This window comes from Protopterus annectens, chromosome 14.part0 (assembly GCF_019279795.1).
Source record: "Protopterus annectens isolate FY-2018-M chromosome 14.part0, PAN1.0, whole genome shotgun sequence".
In the NCBI taxonomy this organism is placed as follows: domain Eukaryota; kingdom Metazoa; phylum Chordata; order Ceratodontiformes; family Protopteridae; genus Protopterus; species Protopterus annectens.
Window position 1 is genome coordinate 1,006,816,965 of NC_056748.1, and position 20,484 is coordinate 1,006,837,448.

General features: G+C 39.6%; 1 protein-coding gene across 2 annotated transcripts in view; it reads left to right on the forward strand.

Annotated features, from left to right (window-relative positions):
- Nucleotides 1-20,484, forward strand: part of LRRC27 (leucine rich repeat containing 27) — a 1,872,580-nt gene that overhangs the window by 143,940 nt on the left and 1,708,156 nt on the right. For both annotated transcript variants that reach the window (XM_044056815.1, XM_044056816.1), the window contains exon 3: nucleotides 8,084-8,214. In XM_044056815.1, the coding sequence (XP_043912750.1) occupies nucleotides 8,084-8,214 (131 nt within the window). The remainder of the gene's footprint in view (nucleotides 1-8,083; nucleotides 8,215-20,484) is intronic.

Here is a 20,484-nt window from a genome sequence, read left to right on the forward strand (position 1 = left end):
CCAGTAAACAACTCTGTACTTGCTTTTCAAATGTAGAAAACCTGCACCGTCAGCTCAAAAATTGATCTGGATTTCTTAAGTCATTGCAGTTATTTATTGCGAACAGTCAACTTTACCAGTTAGCACCTACATGGGCCCAGTGGCATAGCTAGAGTTTGTGCTGCCCAGTGCATTTTTTGAGTTTGCCACCCCTAGCCCCACCCCCTCACAAAATAAAATATACCTTTTGTAGGGATTTTTCCGATCATACCTGTCAGTCCACAAACATCTAAAACATAAAGAAGCCAAGCGCTCTGGATTATGCGGAACGCTGCACAATTGACCATAAACAACCCCGCTGTTATGCCTTGAACAGCTTTGGCTCTGCTACACAGCTTTTGATTGGTTCATATACTGCAATTACTGTCAATTGGCATCGGGCCCCCCAGAGCAGCCCCTTTTGCGGCAACCCCTCTAAAGCAGCCCTAGCCATTCCAGTGTTCATGACTTGGCTATTTCTCCACAGTTCAAACCTGTTTCATACTGCTTTCTTATTTACTTCTACAATAATTACAGATATTGAAATAAAATAACACAAACACTGATAGCCAATTGCTAAACAAACAGTACAGTCTTACAATGGCAATAGACTTAGCATGACCAGTAAACTTCTCTGCCTTGAAACTCATTCAAATGGCATTAAAACGCATATTCAAATAAAATGCATCTGGTCAGTGGAGGATTACATTTACCTTTGGCCATTTCAAACCATAGGCTCCTTGCACACCTTTTTAGGGCCATGTATATATGTATGTGTTCTTTGAATCACCTTCCTGATTGTATTAAATTATATTCCTTGTATAATACAGCACCATTTGTTAGAATGTGTTTTAAATTTGTAGTTTTGAACATTCTTTCAGTAAGCAATGAAAATGTGTGAACCAGCAATGACAAAACTACTAATTTCAGAAAATTTCAAACATAAAAGGACACTTTGACATCTGTCATTACAATCCACCAATATCAGTCAATAAGCACAATCTCTGCATAAGTAAAAAATCATAGGTTCATAGGTAGGTACTAGGCTATCTGCCCGAGGGCATTTATAAGCCTAGCCAAAGTGTGTTGGCGTTCGCCGCCCCATTGATTACTTAACTGAGCCTCTGTCAAGCAGAGCCAATGAAGTGATCCCAGGGGTGTATTTTCTGTTGCCCATCCACTCATCAAGGCTTCTCTTGAAGAGTGTTAGTGAGGGGCTCTGCCTAATGTAGTTAGGAATTTTGTTCCAAAGCATGGGTAGTCTCTGTATCAGGAATCTATCCCTCCAGCATGTTCTATTTATTGTTGTGGCGAGGTTTAGCTCACTAGAGCGCATGGCTCGCAGTGACTTGGATTAATTTAGGTGGAGCATGTCCATGAATTCTGAGTTGGACATGGCTTTGTAAGTCAAGCAGAGATCACCTCTGAGTAAGCGATATGCCACTGAGTACAGCCGGAGTTTTTTTAGTCAGGCTGCATAGGACATATGTTTGGGGCCAGTAATCCTCTTGGTGAGGTGCTTTTGTGGTCTTTCAAGCTGTTGGAAGTGTCTTGTGAGGTACATCCCAAATGGGTCATTGTACTCTATGATGGGTCTGATGAGTGACGAGTAGAGGGGCACTATAACCTCTTTATTTCTAGATGCGAACCTCTTAGTAATTAGATGGGCCACACAGAAGGATTTCCTAACAAATTTGGCAATATGATTGTCAAAGGAGAGATTACGATTTACCTGGGTCCCCAGATCTCTTATTACCTCTTCTGTATTAAGGGGGCTGCCACCCATGTGGTAATTCATGGGTGTTTTGTTTTTCCCAAACAGGATGACTATGCGTTTTTTGGCATTTAGCTTGAGGCCATGACTTTGACACCAGGTGTCTGTCTCAGTAAGGCTTTTTTGGAGGATGTCCGTGTCAGTCGGAGAGTCAATTATGGCTCCCAGTTTGCAGTCATCGGCGAACTTGGTTAGCCATAGTCCTCCTGTGTTTGCCTGTACTTCTGAGAAATCTTTGCCGAACAGTAGGGGTCCCAGAACCGAGCCTTACGGGGCACCACTTGTGACTGGTTTAGAGGGAGCCCGCTATTCTGACCGTGTGAGTTCTGTCTGTAAGCCAGCTGGCAACCCATCTTGTGAAATAGGGGTTTATGTTCAGGCTAGTGAGTTTTTCTATAATACCCGAGTGAGGAATGCTGTCGAACACCTTGGCGAGATCAAGGTAGGCTGTGTGAACCACCTTTCCCTCGTCTATGGCCTTGGTAACTGTCTCGAAGAAGTCAACCAGGTTTAGTAGGCATGATCTGCCCTTAACAAAGCCGAACTGGGTCGGGGTCAAGTGTTTGGAGGTTCCCAATGTCTTCGTTAATGAGTTCCATGATAATGCGCTCCATAGTCTTGCAGACCAGGCTAGTCAGGCTTATGGGGCGATAGTTACCAGGGTCAGTTTGAATATCATCTGAGTAATTCCACATTAAAAAGAACTCCAAGAGGTTGCTACTGGCAAAGAACTTTACATTTCAGTGTTTCATCTAAAAACTCAATGCCTCCTGCCATTGAATTAAATTGCTGATGTTGCATTAAAAAAATGGTAAGCTGGTAATACTGCAATATGGAATGACTGACAAACCAACAAGTTCATAGTTAATAGGTATCTCATACAAAGGAAGGCACACTCAGGAGTGCAAAACCATATCCCCCCTTAAAATGCACCAAATAATCAGCAATCAAAAGGGCATTGCAATACCAGCACTCAATCTGCATGGTGTGGGAGTAGAACCCACAGCCTTCTGCATTAAAACCATGTATATTCCCTGCTGTGCTACTAATGCTTTCAAATACTTTAACATAGTACTAGTGATATAATTTGCTAAACAAGATTTGCACATTGTAATGTGACTTGGGATATAAGCAGCACTAAACTTCTCTTCCCCTGAAGCTTTCATCTCCTTATAAAATGCACTTGACACACACTTTCTTGTAAAATGCACTTGACACTCAGCCATATCTATCAACTTCGTAGCACAAGACATCTGGAAAAAGCCAAAATATATGGGGGAACTAAGGCCCATAACTAGGGACACATTTGAAATATTACTTGTATATCTTAGAAAGTTGCTAGAATAAAAGGTTTTTATTACCATGCATTTCCTGAAAGTGCTAATAATCTATAAGTTAACAAAGTTGTGACTAGACACAAGCTATAGGCAGAGAAATGCAACAAACTCTAAGTTTACAGTGTTTTTACAATCAATACAGACAACTAGAACAGATCATTAATCTCACCATACTGTAGTGATTCATGTAGCTAAATCAACATTTAATAAGCCAAACCTCTAAACTGATAAAACAGTTTATACTATGAGGTTTATCTGCTAGGCAGGTTATTGTATAGACACCAGAAACAGTTAGCAAACTCACAAATATCCCAGAAATCCTGGATAGATACAATCGAAAATAAACATTAACTGTACAGCTAGAAATCACTACAGTACAGCTGAATACAAATACCTGCAATGGAGTATTGTTAGTAAAGCAGATTTCAACAAAGAAAAATTCAATATGTATATTAAATAAAGATAAAAATTACCTTAATCTGTAAAGTATCCAACAGCTTACAGTAAAGCCACTGAAATAAAGGCTCATACACACCACTAAGGCTTGCAGGAGACAGTAGAACAGTTAAGTTTAAGAAAAGATGGCACCAAACACTGGCTGAAACTGAAGGTAGCAAGGCAGTATGGGAGTAAAGAAATGAAAGCACAGGATAGGAATGTGTCCAAAAAGGCTAGGTACAGGAATACAAACAGAAAGTGAAACCAAACTGGATCTATCTGCAGAATCCCATCAATGGAAATGTAAGTAGAGTACAATAATCAGTATTTAGACTGTTATAGAATATTTAGGAATGCAAATGGAAGGGTAACAGGAAGAGAAATGCAAGGTACTGAGCTGTAATATAAGGCAGGGTTTACTAGATATCATAAAGTTAACACAAAGCAGTGAGAGGGGGTAAAAAGGAATGAAATTTAAGGGGGGCAAGTATTTGCAGGGAAATATAGATGAACAAGTAGGATGATAGTAAAGGTGGTGTTCATTGGTGTGCATAGAGCCTTACAAAGAATGCATAGGTTACAGGAGAATGATAAAATAAATTTCTAACATTTATTTTATTTGTGTGTGCTGCAGACCGGAGATTTAAAGCACTAAGCATGGTGTAGATGTTACTTGAAATTCATGTTGGGTGATTTGTAGACATTTACAACCTTAATCTGTTAAAATATCCAAAAACTTACAGTAAAACCACTGACATAATGGCTCATACACACTACTAAGGCTTACATGAGACAGTAGAGCAGTTAAAAGTGAAAAAAAAATATTGTGGCTTATCAAGTGGAGGCCACACACCTTACACAGGCCACTGAGTTTGCAGATGCTGAAAATCTGGTTGATTTTACCTCTTATCACACAATTCGCAACAACAACCAAACTTTTGTACACATCAAATAGTATCTTGGGGATGTAATAGAATTGTACAACAGTTCAAATGACTCGTAGTGTGTTCCCAGATATAAAGTCTCCCAATTCGCATTGACTGCTACTGAGGATATTTCACACACACAAACGTGCTGGTGCACACACAATCAAAAAACACTTTTCCCCATTTCGGGGTCACAGTGATCTGAAGCCCATCTCCAAAGAGCATAGGGCACTGGGCAGAGTACATCCTGGACAAGGCGCCAACTCATCGCAGGGCATGGACTACAACACTCACTCGCACACTGTACACACAGTCAGTTTCACATCACCAGTTCACCTAACCCCCATGTCTTTAGACTGTGGGAGGAAACCAGAGTACCAAGAATAAACCCACGAACATGGGGAAAACATTGAAACTCCACCCACATGGGATTTGAACCCAGAACCTCAGCAGTGGGAGCATGAATGATGCCCACCCCCCCCCCCAGTACAGTGCTGCCCTAAGGATTTTTCGAACACGAAAACAGTGTGCAATGTTGCTATGCTCAAGTAAAACTGGAGAAATTTAGTTACAAATGGTCAAAATGTTTTGTTTGCATGTTCTGGTGACATCACCACCCAATCCACATGTTCTTCATATAATGGGAATTGCAAGCAGATGTATCCTTTACTGCCACAAACTGCATTGTTGTTTGTGGCAATTATGATATTATTTGTGTATTTGTGCTGTTTAGCGATTTTTTTCAACAAATGTTTTACTTTCAGTAGACCTGTATATTTCTAAGGTGATCCTTCAATGGCTTGAAAGGCAGTTATAAAAGGTATTTCTGTTTTTCTTCATGTTGACCAGATGAATGGCAAACTTTATTTTTCAAATATCTTGCATTAGTAAAGGCAGACTGATCAGATAAGCCTGTTCTTAAGACATGTGCTATTTGAATATCTGCAATAAATTAATGAAGAGGTGAAAGAAAAAGATATTTGAAATAAGAAATTCTGACTACAACAAACCAATTCTGCATGCTTGAGCATGGTTATAAATCTTATAGTTCTAGTTTTAAGCATTTATTTACTTAGAATCAGTAATAAAATCTCAGTAACAAATTAAATAATCTTAAGATAATTAAGGACAAAATGGCTTGAAACAAGCAAACCTCTTACATGAAAACTAGAAAAATCTTGTCAAGCAAAAAAAAACAAGCATTATTTTCCTGATTTAAGATATTTAATCTTGCATAGATTTCACTTTTTGCAGTTTATCTCATTTTCCACAGGAAAAGGATTTCTTTGAGAACTAATCATTCTTTTATACCTAAAGTGGTATCCAAGTTTACTTAAGCCAAACTATCCATCTCCCCATTTTCTTTCCTGAACCTAAAAATGATGGAAAAGGGATATTCCATATCTTGCATGTCCATAGATAACGCTGCTAGTATTGTGACAGGACTAAATCTTCCTTATCTTTAGATCAATTGTTAATTCCTTGTGAAGGCAAGAAGGAATAACGTGTCAAAAAAGACTATTTCCAAATGATTGTCTGAGGCTTTGTTATACTCACCGCAACAAAAACAATACAGGCAGAGTCAAGGCCCACACTAACAGGGCCTTAGCTTCATCTTTGGCTTTTTGGAAATGGTTGGATTTTAGAAGTATTCTAGAAGCTTCATCTTAGTCCTCTGTACATATTTTTGTAAAACACTATAAGCTTGACTCCTCCTAGATCAGGCTTTTCTAGTACCATGACTCTTCTTTCACCACCGAAATGTAGTAATGTACAGTAGTCTTCCATATAGCTAAGGCTATTGGTGCAGTGATCAGTCTGATGAACATAGTACAGTTGTGTAAGCAAACTTGTAGTCGCTTCTTCACTCCATCTGCCTTATATTTTGGTGTTTTGTGTATTCCAGGGTGTGAGTACTTTTTTTTTGTTATTCCTAACATTGTCCTTGCAGGTCTCAGCTTCCTGCTGTTTGTTGGCATGAATGATATGAAGAGCTTGGTGCTTAAACTTGTCTTTTTAAGCAGCTTAGCTCGAGCTGCCTGACAGTTTTGGGGCATGGAAAGTGCCCTGAAGCTTTAGAAGCAGTCTGGCTGTTGTATCTTTGGTTGAATATGACCCATACAGCTAAGGCTACTGCAGCAGTGATCATTCAAAACATCTATTGTTATGGTAAGTTTACTTAATACAGTTTTTTTCTATTCTAACCCATAAGCCAGATTGGATAGACTGAATGATTAGGATACAGACGCTATGTGCTTACCATAATGTTGGATCCCTTTAGACAGGTCTGTCTGATATGACATCCGTTCCCTCCATGCCTCTTCCAAGCTAGCATTTTTTAAGGACTTGAAGAATGATTTACAATTCTTCTTCATTATCCATTGCTTCCCTATGTTGTCTGGTTCAGCAGAAGATAACAAAGTCAATCCTAGGAGGTTCACCACACCGGAGAATTATAAAAGGAAAAATCTTTAAAGGGGCTTGAGGCTTGAGCACTTGTGATTCCAGACTGGATGCAACAAGCAGCTTTTTTAACTCATATTGGATGGACCTTGGTGAAAGGATCCAGCATTTGGTAAGTACATAACTACTATTTCCTGACACTTTATGGGATTTTGTCAAGGGCTCCAATCACTGTGTGTGTGTGTGTGTCTTTATATATGTGAAGGAGTATAATGTATATGTATGTGTGTGTTGAGGAGTTTGCATACAAATAATCATTAAGAGGAAGGGCTAAGAGATGAAAAGGCTCCGATCTTTCACAAGAAAGGTCATGCAAAGGCTGAAAACTCAAGTAACCAATGGAGTATATGACAATCACTTGGGAACTCAGGTGGTTATTAGGCTGTGAGGATGTACCCATCACCACTATACTGTAAGGGAGAAAGGCCAAGGAAAGTATTAGAAGCTAAAGCTGAGGCTGCCATAGTGTTAGCAGGGCAGGGAGAGGTACAAGAGTGGCCAAACTTGTTTCTGACATTGGTGTTGTGGAAAAGGGCTCTAAGCATTACCATATTAGGGGTTGTCACTACTGATTGTGTGCAGTGTGGGGGGGGGGGTGAGATAGACTGTACACTAAGATGTTTATTACTAACACTAGAGTGCAAGAATTCCTTCCCTCCTCCTTCCATATATACTTATGGTCTGTGCATTCTCTTACCATAACAATGGTTCATGCATCTATTAACAGGAGCTTCAGAATCGGAATTCGCTGTTATACATGTTGTGTCTGCTGCAAGTTTGGGGTACAAGATCTACACCAGGTTTAAGGCATTTTTAAATCTGAAGCTGTTGATCGTATATATGTGCAGAAGTACAATGCTAAATAATGAAGCAGTTAAATTGCTAATAAAAGAGCTGGCAGAGTTATAGGGCCAGATTAATAAGTTCTAAAAAGTTTCTTTTCGACAGCAATACTGCTTTAATTTTATATTTAGAGTAACTGTTGATCTTTTATTTCAATGCTAGTATGAAGCAAACTGGAGGAAATTACCCATCCCTATGTTAAACAATATTGCACCTGTATACAGATTTCTTGTACTGTATTGCTAGTCTGAATTTACTGCATCCATCTATGTTTTTTTTTCTAGCACTTGTATCTTGAAGGAAATGCTTTGACTCAGCTCCCTGAGAATGTCTTCTGTCATCTTCCTAATCTTACCTGGCTGGATCTTCGGAATAATCAACTTAGAAGTCTTCCTTCTTCAATTGGTAGTCACAGGTATATTGTAAAATCAGCAGCATGGCTTCTTATCACATAATTTGCCTTGTCATGTCATACAGATTTGATTTAGGTTGTAGCTAAAGAAATGCCTTATTAGATGCTAGTTTTTAGATTTATTGACTTATTTCACTGAATGCAATTTAAACATTTATTAAGTCTTTTGCAATCTAGTTATTGTTGCAATATTTGTGTACAGTCAACACCAGTTTGGTGTTGATAATGGAGGGTTTGCCACAGTGACTAAACTATGGAAATCCCTGAAATATCAGTACTAAAATGGTATTTATTAGTATATTATGATGGGATTTTTTAAAATTATCCCATTGTATAGATGGCACTGACTGTAGTCATTTTTTTCTTCTATCATCGTTCAAAGATAAGTTCAAAGTCCTTTGCTCTGCATGCACAGGGGGTTCTGGACATTTCACTAACACCCTACCCACCGATAGCAAGACCAGTGAAATAAAGCAGTCACAAACCCTTTCTACCTATTGACCATTACATCACCTTACAAATGCGTATATCATTGTCTGAAACTAGAATTACAGGAGTGAGCAGTGATGCTCCCTAAAAAATTTCTGTTCCCAATTTTACATGGTAGCATTGATAGAACATAATACTGGAAATGAAAGACAGCTGCTTGACTACATGAAGCAAATGTCCCTGAATGTTCTCGATTCCCTGTGGACTGCCCACATATCACCAAGAGTTGGATGACCCTTTTCTAAGTAGGGGGTACCAGCAACCCATACATTGTTTCAACCTGCACGCATCTTAGCAGACATGGATCATTACACTGAGATATCTTTTTGATGCACCTTCTGTAGCTAAGCTTACTACCATCTCATAGTGCATGTACCCCACAATCATCCCATTCAGTGAGTTTGCAGTCCTGCATGGTTAATGAGATGTGTGTTCACTGACACTCCTGCATTATAGGGTTTAGCTGTGCAGGATTCATCAGGTTGCCCTACTATCCTTGCTCATAATTCTTGCACCCTTTTACCAGAAGCCTAATAAAGATTCAGCAGGACACTACAAGGATAATTGTGGTAACCTCTTTTTGACCCAAACAGCAGTAGTTCTCCCTTTTTATGGAAATGAGAAAGGCCAATTACCACAAGCTTCCCCATTGGATGGGCTTGCACAAGACAGGGGTGGTTTGATATACCCATCCTTTAGTTGCTTTAACTTGCTGTCTGGATGCTAGAATTTTAATACCCTTTAGGCATATTGTTTCCTGAGGAAATGCAGCAGATATTAAAAGAAGCAAAGAAAGTTGCTAGTAAAAAGTCATATATGGCTAAATGGAAAAAAAAATTCTAGTTAGTTCTAAACCAAGAACAAGGACCTTTCTCAGGCTTAGATTTGTTTTTTGGTTCTGCTATATTTGTGTGCGTTATCATCTTCTGTCCTTTCTTCCTCTTCTATCAAGATTCACATTTCAGCTGTCTCTGTTTGTCTGCCCATGGGACCTGCATCTTCTTCAGCTTTCTGCTTTACCTTAAATGAAGCAATTTCCGAAGGGGATATTACACATCCATACACATAGAAGGCAGGTAGCTTCTGAATGGGAACTTAATTTTGTTGTGGAGAAATGTACACTTTCTCTTTCTGAGCCTGATTATGAAGATGATCTAAATGTTTTGTCTTGGAAAAACAGTTTTGCTCATTGGTCTCACTTTTGCAAGAGGAGCCAAAAGCTTTTATGGTTATCCATCTCTATCTCATCTTTCAGAGACAGGGTGATGTTCAGAACCAGTCCTTCCTTCATACCTAAAGTTGTCTCAGAGTTTACATTGAATCAGACTATTCATCAACCTGTTCTCTTTCAAGAATTAAAAAATAGAGAATTCTCCATACTCTGAATGTCTAAATGTAGCTCAGATACAGCACTGACAGAACAAAATCATTCAGGAATTCTGATCAATTGTTTTACTTCCTATGAAGGTAAGAAAAGGGAACAATCCTTATCAAACTCTTTCCAAATGTTTCTTACACTGCTTCATTTTCTTTCACTCTATAACAAAATACTTTCAGGCAACGTCAAGGTTCACTTTGCAATGACTTTGACTGCTTCTGTGGCTTTGTGAAAAGGGCTGGATGACAGAGGCAGCAACTTATCATTGCACAACCTTATAAAGCACTGCAAATTAAATTTATTCTCTAAATCCAGAGCAGGGTTTGCTAGGACTATTCTCTGGATATTACAACAGTGATCTAATGATGAACATAGTGGAGTTATGAAATAAACTTAGCATAACAGTAGAGGTTCAAATAGATCACTATTGCAGTACAAGCATCTTCCTCCATCTCACTTTTTTATGCCAATGTGTGTTTTCTTTTCTGTTTTTGATATGAAACTCACTGATAAGGCTTTAGTCTCCTTTGTTCTGAGACAATAAAGTTGTCAAGATTTAACACAGTGACTGCTGTACCGCTCTCCTCAATCCCTACAGAGGTTAGGCCTCCTGGGAGGTGCCTTAAAGTTTTGGAAGCTAGCCAGGTGGTCCTTGGCAGGATAATTTGCACATTGCTTAGTCTGCTGCAATAATGATCTATTCAAACATCTACTGTTATGGCAAGTTACTTCCACAACTGTACTTTCTGTGGCCGTGGTACACCTTCCAGCTGTTTCTAACTTCCAAAGTTAGCTGAGGTGGCCAAACTTTGGTCTACTTAAAGATGTGCAAGACATCCTTCCGAAGTTATTTTTCTTGTGTTTGTGGTTGGGCACCCTGCTCTCCTTTGAGACATGAATTTTCCAAACACCATTTTTTTTACCTAACCTACTGTACTGTTCTGAATTTGTCCCTTTTTTTCTTAAAAATCTGCGTTTCTTGTGGTATAGTTTTCTACTAGAAAGATTTAAGAACTTCCAGCTTTCTTATTTCATTGTCTCATATATACTTTTCACTGAGGATACACTTTCTCTATGTGCAATTGTGTACTCTTTCAAAAGTGCTCTTTTAACCAGATTATCTATTTACCATTTTTCTTTTCTGGCTGCTCCAATCCAGTAGAGTATATTATGCACACTATTGATATGCCTTAGCTTCTAATCTGCTCTATTTTAGACTCACACATTTTAGAAAACTTCTCATTCATTGTATTTGCTAATGGCTGTCCTGTTTTATATTTTGACCACAGAAATTGTCAATGTTGTGTTGCATACTCCCAAAAGTCATTCTAACAGAGCTACTTCTATAGCCATTTGTCCTTTTCGGAGTTCTTGTGATCAAAATTTGCATGGCTTCATCTTGACCCTCAGTCTGTACATTCACGATTGGATTAATTGTTGCTGCCATACTTGGAGTTATTTGGTACAGCAGTACTAAAAGGCATTACGTCATGAAGTGTCCATAGCATGTCCATGCTTGTGACCTCTGTGCTGAGTTTTCTTGTACTCCGAGCTTACCAAAGTAAGATAGGGAATATATACAAACTAATCAGCATAATGCTGATATCCCTCACAAATGTTCTTGCTAACTTGGCCCTGAGATTTTATTTTCTATTAAAATGTTTGTTTACTGAACTGATGGTCTAGCCACAAGTCCCTTTTCAGCAATGAACTGTGCTGTCTCAGAAGAAGTGAGAAGAAAAAACATTCAATAAAAACATGAATTTAGAATGTAATAATAAATACGTAAAAATAAATAATTCATTAACCAGATAAGCCAAATTAACCCATAGTCCCTTTTCAAGGGTGACCCAGGAGCATGGTATGATTAATTGACTTCCTCAGAGACATGCGGTAGGTAAATCATCTCTGGGTATGAAACCAAGGACTGCTGCTGGGTCTAAGTGCAATAACAAACTGTGTTGACCATTTGCAGCAAACTGATAGGCAATAAAATAGCAACATGAGGACAAAAATATAACCGGACTAGAGGACAATTTATTAAATGCAACAGCAGCACAGGACAGTATGTATGTAATGATTACATTGAAATTATGGATATTCATATTTATATAGAAACTATCAAAGAACTAACCTTTCATTTCAATATCCATAAACAAAGTAGTGGAACAAGTAATTCTTTAGACAATATTTTATTAAAAAAAAAATCTAGAACCCATCTAATCTTGTTGCTTTGCCTGATGATAAATCTTTGATGAATGAAAAAGTTTCAGTCTTTTGGAGTAAGGCAGTAAACACCCACTTTTCTGTCTCAAAAAATGAGGAAAGAGAGAGAGTGTGAGTGTGCATACTCTTCTAACTCTCTCATAGTAACCTTGTGATTTGAAGTGAGAGAACTGATATTCATCTGTCATTATTTAATTGATCATATTTTGACCAGCAGTTGACTACCTTATGAAATCCTTAACAGTTTTGATGGCCATTTCTATTAAACCTTTCCTGATGCCACTTATCCAGCACCTTTTAAGAGGTGATCCTCTTTGCCCAATAACCAAATTTATCTTTCTCCCATTTATCATGTATAACATTTGTAGTTTAGTACTTTACTCTGAGCTTTGAATTCCTTCAGATTTAAAAATGACAATTTCTTTATACACCCTTCTTTTCTATATTCTCCCTCAAGTTGTTATACTTAGTGCTCTTATTCCTCAGTACTTAAATCATTCAGAACCCTAATGCTGTTGTTATTGCAGAGATGAAACATTTTGTTCTGAGAGACGACCATACAGCTTTATAATTAGGCCTGTATCCACAACTTTGTATATGATCTTTAACAGTAATGGGTCAACCTCTTACTGGATGGGGAGCTACCCTCTAAACCTATCTCAGTCTCAAATATCAACAAAGCATGATCAGATATAGCACTAGGTACAGTATGTGTGCCAGTGATATTTGCAAACAGCTTGTGAGCGATCAACCACCTATCTAATTTGCTCATAATCCCCACTATACTGCTATAAATCTGCAGCATTACGATTGAGGATTTCCATCGGTCTATTAGATCAAAGTCTTCATTGGCTCTTTTAATTTTATTTGTCATCCTGGGATGTCTGTTTACTCCTGTCATTACCCCTATCCAGCCAAGGATCAATGGCAGCATTGAAATCTTCACAATCTAAGGCCATATCTTCCTTCCTTCTGGGTCTATAATAGAACATTGAATGTTCTAAATAGTGAACGCTCACATGTTCAAAAATGCAGGACCTCAAAACTGTTATTGTGGGGGGACTGTGCCCCCCCACACTAAATATATATTCCAACTCCGAGATAACACTATAGTGAGGAAAGGGCAAATATTCCGATCTTCACTGTACTGTGATAAAAAAGTTGAGGTCCTGCATTTTCGCTCATGTGAGCATTCGCTATTTAGAACATTCGATGTTCTAATATAGACCCCTTCCTTCCTCCCTCACTGTCATAAAATATCCAGAAAATTTATCAACTATGTTACTTGTTATTGGTACCATAAAAATATCTGGATCTATGATAGCAACAGATGTATGTGTTTTAGCTATGAGCCAGCAGCCTTTCTGATCTATCTTAACTTGTGGATTCCATGTTAGGAACATGTCTATTAGAATAATCGCACCATTTTGGCTGAGAATGCATATCTTACACCACACCATCCCTAACACCCTTGCATCTATGAGCATATAACATGTACTTCCTTCTAAAACTATTTAAATAAGGTTTAATAATGCTCATGAACTGTAATAATTTTCCTCAGTAATATTTTCCTGAGTAAAGCACAAGTGAAAGTAACTTGGAAAAACTCACCACCATTAATAGATGCTCTGAGCATCTTTCTGAGTTCTAAACTTACAAATCGTTATTCAGCACTTAAATTTGCAGGAGCAAACAAAGCAGCAAAATGATTAATTTATTTATTGACATTTGTTGACCGGGAAAGTCCACTGGGCCATTGACCCATTTTCAGTGGAGGCCCGGGGAGAAAAGCTCCACGGTAGTACATTCAAAACATTAAGACATATTGAGTTATAAAAACATTTGTACATTATATAGCATAACGTTAGTACATTCTATACAAATATCATACACAATACACATTATGTACTATAATGGTAGTACATTCAATATAGTACATTATGAGAACTTATTCGTAGTTCCACCTTGAGATAAAAATTAACAGAAGGTTTCAAGCAAGGGAGAGAGCTAAGCCCATGAGTAAGGGCAGATGTACTAGTCAGGTAATTTGTGAGTGTCACATAGGATAGTGTAGCAGGAGGCAGGGGGAAGGAGGGAAAATCAGGCAGTAAAGGGGAGCAAGAGGTAGGGAGAAGGAGAAAAAGGTTGGGCAGTAAGGGCAGTAATATGTACAGAGGTTAGCTGAGATTAATTTTTTGAAGTTATCATATGTAACCACCTGGTAACTCAATTTTAAAAGCAATTGCTAGAGAATTAACTGCATAAGTAACATGGTGTGATGAAGCTTTACAGCGAAAGTGATAACTTTGTTTTATAATAAACTACTCTTTTATTCTTCGATTTACTGGTCTGTGGTATTTACAACTTGGACTGCTGATAATTTTCTGCTTCAGGTATCCTTTGCCATTTGTATTTTATGATATACTGAAAGGAAAGCATTTATCCTGCTTCTACACCTTTGCTGTGTTTCTGCTGGGATTTTTGGTGACTGTTGCATAAGTAACATAACTAATAATAAAAAAGAATTGTAAGAGCCATATACTCTAAACCTGACAAGCCATGGTAGCTAATACAGAAATGCGGTGGCATGCTTCAATCCAAGAATAAAAATACCCACTATGCAAGACACAAAAAGTTGCAAAACAGATTGTCAGAAATAAACCCTAAGAGTACCAGAATACAGACCCCCTCCATCAAACTATATGCAGTATCTGCTACACATACTTTAACATGCTATTGAGAGGAGTGTCACAAAGCAAAAGGGAGAATACTGTCAGTATATTAAACAGAGTATGTAACACCATTACCAGTCCGTCTCCTATAGAGCCCAGTAGTAGTTGCTGCTGTGAAAGAGAGGATACTGTGAGGCAAACGAGCATTAACTATTTCAAATGATTAACAATGTAGCATAGTTTCTCAAGTGTTGAGAAGACACATGGGTAACAAATTTTTATTAAGTTCTTGTTTGAAACTTTCCCCTCCTTTTTCCTCATTCAAATCCTCATGCACAGGAGACCATCATGTGAACAAGCCACTGAGAACTTGTGGGGAAAAAAGTGTTAATAAACCTGGTAACTCACGTGAGTTCACAGCCTGCCTGACAACACTTGCCTTTTATAATCATGATATCCATGAGCAAATGTTTGCAACAGATTAACAGCCACCTGGAAGTAAAAAAAAAACGAAGTGCAGGTGTGTGAGTAATACTAATCTGCTGTTTGCTGCAAGTGATGGACTTTAAGTGTTTAAAGGTGAATTGGCACAGTTCAGCCATACTGACTCAGTTTTCTGGATATCTTCAGCTATAAGGTCTGAGAAATTAAGTTCCATTTCCACCTTTTGGGAGACTAATTGATGTACAGCTTTTGACAGTTGCTCATGTCTAATTTGCATATGTAAGAATAATAAGAAAGTGTCTGCTTTACTCCATGGTAATTCACTGGTTTGAGATCAGGATTAGTAGTTTGGCACACATGCTTCTTTTTTCTGAGACCAAGTAGTTTCAATAGAGACACTGAAGTGAGTATATCCTATGTTTGCTATCTGTAGAATGAGAGGCATTATTTTTAACTACTTCAGCAAATAAGTCCTTATTAGATATTTCCAAGTCTTTAAAAATGCTCATTGCCATTTGAGGGAGGGGAAATAAAACAATTGGGAGCCCAAAATTAAAATCCGTTAGCTAGGAAATGTAACTATACTTGGAAGCCTAATTCCTGCCTCCAGTGAAGAAATGAGACAAGAGCCTTACACTAAGCATAGGCAGCTGCATTATAGCTTGGAATGGTCTTTGCAGGGTGCATGGTTAACATTAGCTCTGATGTTGTCAGTCTTCACATAATCCTTGACTGTAGGGCTCTGTTCCGGGCCTCGGAACTGATATGGCCATTTACTTCAGCGTGTGCCTTCCAAACTCTCGAGCTAGGCTCTAACCAGAATGTCCTTCTCTAAATTACCACAGATCTCATTTGCTACTTCGTGCATCACACGTGCCCGACCTCTCTCTAGCTTTGCAGTTCTTCAAAGTAAGTTTTTTTTTCTCTCTGAATTTCTTTAAATCCCTTTTATTTTAGTTATACTGATCTTCTTGAATACTTTACTCTTTCTAACCACTCCTCTTACTTTCTTTCTGTGCACGTGTGTGTGATTTTTTCCCCCCATGTTTCCTCTACTAATGGTTAGATTTCTCTATGTACCATTGCTGGTACTCTCCTTTTAGCTATTTAAGTATTTTATGGCTACCATAGTTGGTACCCCTTTCTCTTTTCTCAATCCAAAAAAAAAAAAAAAAATGGTGTCCCCTTTTCCGTGTATATTTGTGGTTTTTATCAGCTTTACACCTTCTTTTCCAGTATGGCTGATAAATTTGAATTGTCTGTTAAACCTTCTCAGGGGACTTCTTGCTTTAAGAGGTGCCAGAAGTGTGACAGAAAGATGTTCACTTCAGATGGGCATGTCTCATCTGTATATTGTTTAGGAGTTGTACACTTGCAGGAAAACTGCTCTATGTGTCATGGTTTCTCTGCCAGGACTTTAACTGAGTGGAGAAACAAGTTAATTTTGAAAAGTTTACTAAAAGGGGACTTTGAAGAGGCCATATCTGGGTCCGGGACTGAAGCCAGTTCATCATCTTCTTCTTCCTCCTGTTCTAAACAGAAGAAACACTCACACTCTGTTCCAAGCAGTTCCTTAGAACCCCCTAAAAAGTTATCTAAGCAGCCTACGATGTTGACAGTTCCCTCGAAACCGATAGGCAAGACGTACTCTGCACCTACTACTTGCTCAAACAGAACAATTACTGCTTTGGCACCAGAAGTTTTGTCAGTACTGGAGCAGACCACTTTGATTTTGACTCCAAGAACAAGGTACTCTCCCTCTGGATCCATTTAAGGACCGACCACCAAACCCTTTCGTGGAACTGAGACCACCTAGGTCTCCTTCTGCATTGTCTGTTCGATCCACTAAGAGCCTCTTGCAATCGGACATCATGAGGCTGGTGGACCAGTTCTTGATGGCAAGGGGATTACCTTCACCATCAGTTTCCAGCCAAGTCAGCACCGGGACCTGTCCTACTTCGACGCAGTCTCCTGTTCCTCCTCCAACTCCAATTGAGTCAATGGAACCTCTGGCACTGACTACCTCAGTTCTGATAAGAACCTCTTCTCCAGAACCACGAATTGCTTTGAGCTCCTCCTGTCTTTCTGTTCCGGAGGTCTCCTGGGGTCAAGACTTCATTGCCAGTTCTGAGGGGCAGGGTTTGACGACTTCTTTTTTTTTTGAGAGCCCTCCAAGCCCCTTGGTGCTTTGGCTTTCATTGGCTTGACCCAGACTTCTGCTTCGGGGGCTGCCTCCTTGGTAAGAGATGGGAGTGACTATGGTTCTGAAGGAGTCTATTTCGGTTCCTGGCTCCCATCATTTTACGGGGTGGGGGCTGGCCTTCTGGATCACTGAGAAGGCCTTGTCCAATGTGGACTCCCAGTCCTTGCCATCCCTGTTGGGCCAAACCTTTGCACCTCCTTGACTGGAGCTACCGTCAGCCTCATCCCTGGGACAAACGGCACAAAAGTCTTAGGAAGGACTCACCTTGGTGGTTTCCTCTTTGAATACTTCCCCGGAACATCCCCCCAAGGAAGTACCTGTGATGAAAAAGTGCAAGAGGAAGCACGTAGACTCCTCTTTGGAGTCTTTCATGGAGGATAAAGATTTTGATAAGGGGGAAGGTTCACCTAGGTCACCCCCCCCTGATGATGTTTCCATTGGGGACATCCTGGAAAACCTGAAATAAAGGGGTGGCTGGTCTTCCCTCCAGCCTTCCTCGGAGGATTTGGTATACCTAGAGGCTTTTCATGCTCAACCCTCTACCTCTTGGATCTCTCAGCCCACTGATGAGCTCATTAAATTGATTACACAGTTGGTGTGGAAGATGACTCCATCAAACCGATCCCCAAGAGGCTTGACCAGATCCTTTCTGCCCCTAAGGAAGAGCAGCATTAGGCTAAGGGTATTTCTGTAGATGCCATGGTGATAGTGGCAGTCACAAAGAAGGAACTTGCTGAGGAAAGTAATACTGTCCATCTTCCTAACAAGGAGTCCAGGGCTATGGATAGATTTGGGAAGCATGTTTCCCCTTCATCGACCATTACTCTCAGGTTTTTGAACTACATGATGCACTTTACCAAGCTACAGAGAGATCTGATCAAAGAGCTGTCAGTTGCTTTCACAGGAGCAGTAGCTGAAGAGGTATGAGACAAAGTTACCTCTCAGCTTGCCACCCTCAAAGCAATTTCTAACTCGTCCGTCGTGCTAATTACCCATGCAGCGGAAGGGACAACAAGAGCAGTGGGTTCAGGCATAGCATTGGGAGACACCCCTGGATGCACCTGTGTGACTTTATAGAGCCATTTAAATCTTCATTCATCACCCCTCCATTTGATGGATCATCCCTGTTTGGACCCAAGGTAAAAGACACACTGGCCAGATGTGAGAAAGATGGGAAGACTCTTTCTGCAGTAGGCATATGCTTCTCCACTCCTCAACAGTCGTACTCCAGAAACCAGAGAAGTGTGAGGCCATATTTCAAAAAGTCCCAAGGGCCTTTCCAGAACTCACGTGGTAAAGACTTCCCCAGGGCAGAGTGGAAGTAGCAATGGAAGACGCCGTCCTAGAGGCAGAGGTTGTCTGCAGAACCAGGGGTCCAGAGATAATTTCTGTGGTAGCTCCTATCAGCACTCATGAATGGAGGCCCAGTTGCCTTTCTCTAGAGGCCAGGCATTCTTCCATTTCCTTTCCTGTTCATCAAATCATTGTGGCCCATCACAAACCTACTAGGAAACTGTACCAGAGTAAATGGGAAAAATTTGCTAGATGGGCTCTTAATAATGCTCTAGACACTTATACAGTTCCCGTGCATAAAGTATTGGATTTTTTAGCTAATCATTATCAAACTGGCTCTTCAGTCTCTACCATTAGGGTCCATTTAGCCGTGATGTCCAGTTTCCATACCGGTTTCGATGATTCTTCACTTAATGTCACATAAACTTTGTAAAGCTTTTTGAATGGAATCCTTATGTTAAGACCTCCATTTAAGGAGCCCGTTGCTCCATGGGATTTACCCTCAGTTCTACAATCTCTTACTCTTTCCCCTTTTGAACTGTCAGCTACATGTGACTTAAAGTTTCTGACTTGGAAAACTTTATTTTTAGTAGCCATCACTTCTGCAAGAAGAGTATCTGAAATTCAAGCCTTGTCCTGCAAACCTCCCTACATAATATTTCACAAAGACAGGATCTTCCTCAGGACTAATCCTTCCTTCTTGCCAGAGGTACTTTCAGAATCTAATATCAATCAAACATTGCAACTACTGATCTTTTTCCCTAATTTCTCCAATAAAAGAGAGTATTGTCTACATTTATTAACTTTCATATACAATTACATTTTTTATGTTCACAGAACAAAGGATTTCAGGAAATCTGACCAATTATTTTTTGCCTTTTCCTCACTTTCCTTGGCTAAACCAGTTATCAAAGTTACCTTAGCAAAATGGCTCAGAGATTGTATCACATTTATCATTCTAAGGGGCTTCACCTTCCACAGCCGGTGAAAGCCCACTCAACTAGAGCTGTGGCAGCTTCTGCAGTATTTCATACCAGAGCTTCTTTGGATGACATTTGTGCAGCCACCACATGGTCTTCTACTCATACCTTTATCACTCATTACAAATGAGATCAGGTCTCTAGGGGACGTGCATTTTTCGGTTCGATGGTGCTTAAGAATATTCTTCCGTGAGACCTCCCAAGATTCAGGTAACTAGAGAAACTGTCCCACAGTCAAGGATTATGTGAAGATTGCTAACATCTGATAAAGAAGTTATGTCTTACCATAACATTCCATCTCTGTTGTCGATCTTTACTAATCATTGACACCCGCCCCCCCCCCCCCGTCCTTCCCCCAGCCTGAGACCCTTAGTGGATTGAATACTCCCAAGACTGGCTTCATATTAGGAACACAAATCTGGTCTTTTCTTATTTACTGTCCGTCTGCCACTATTTTAGGCAAACTCGATCTTATGTAATTTAGAGAGGAGCATTATGGGTAGAGCCTAGCTCGAGAGTTTGGAAGGTGCGAGCTTTAGTAAATGGCAGAGTCATTTCCGAGGCTCGGAACTGAGCCCCACTGTCAAA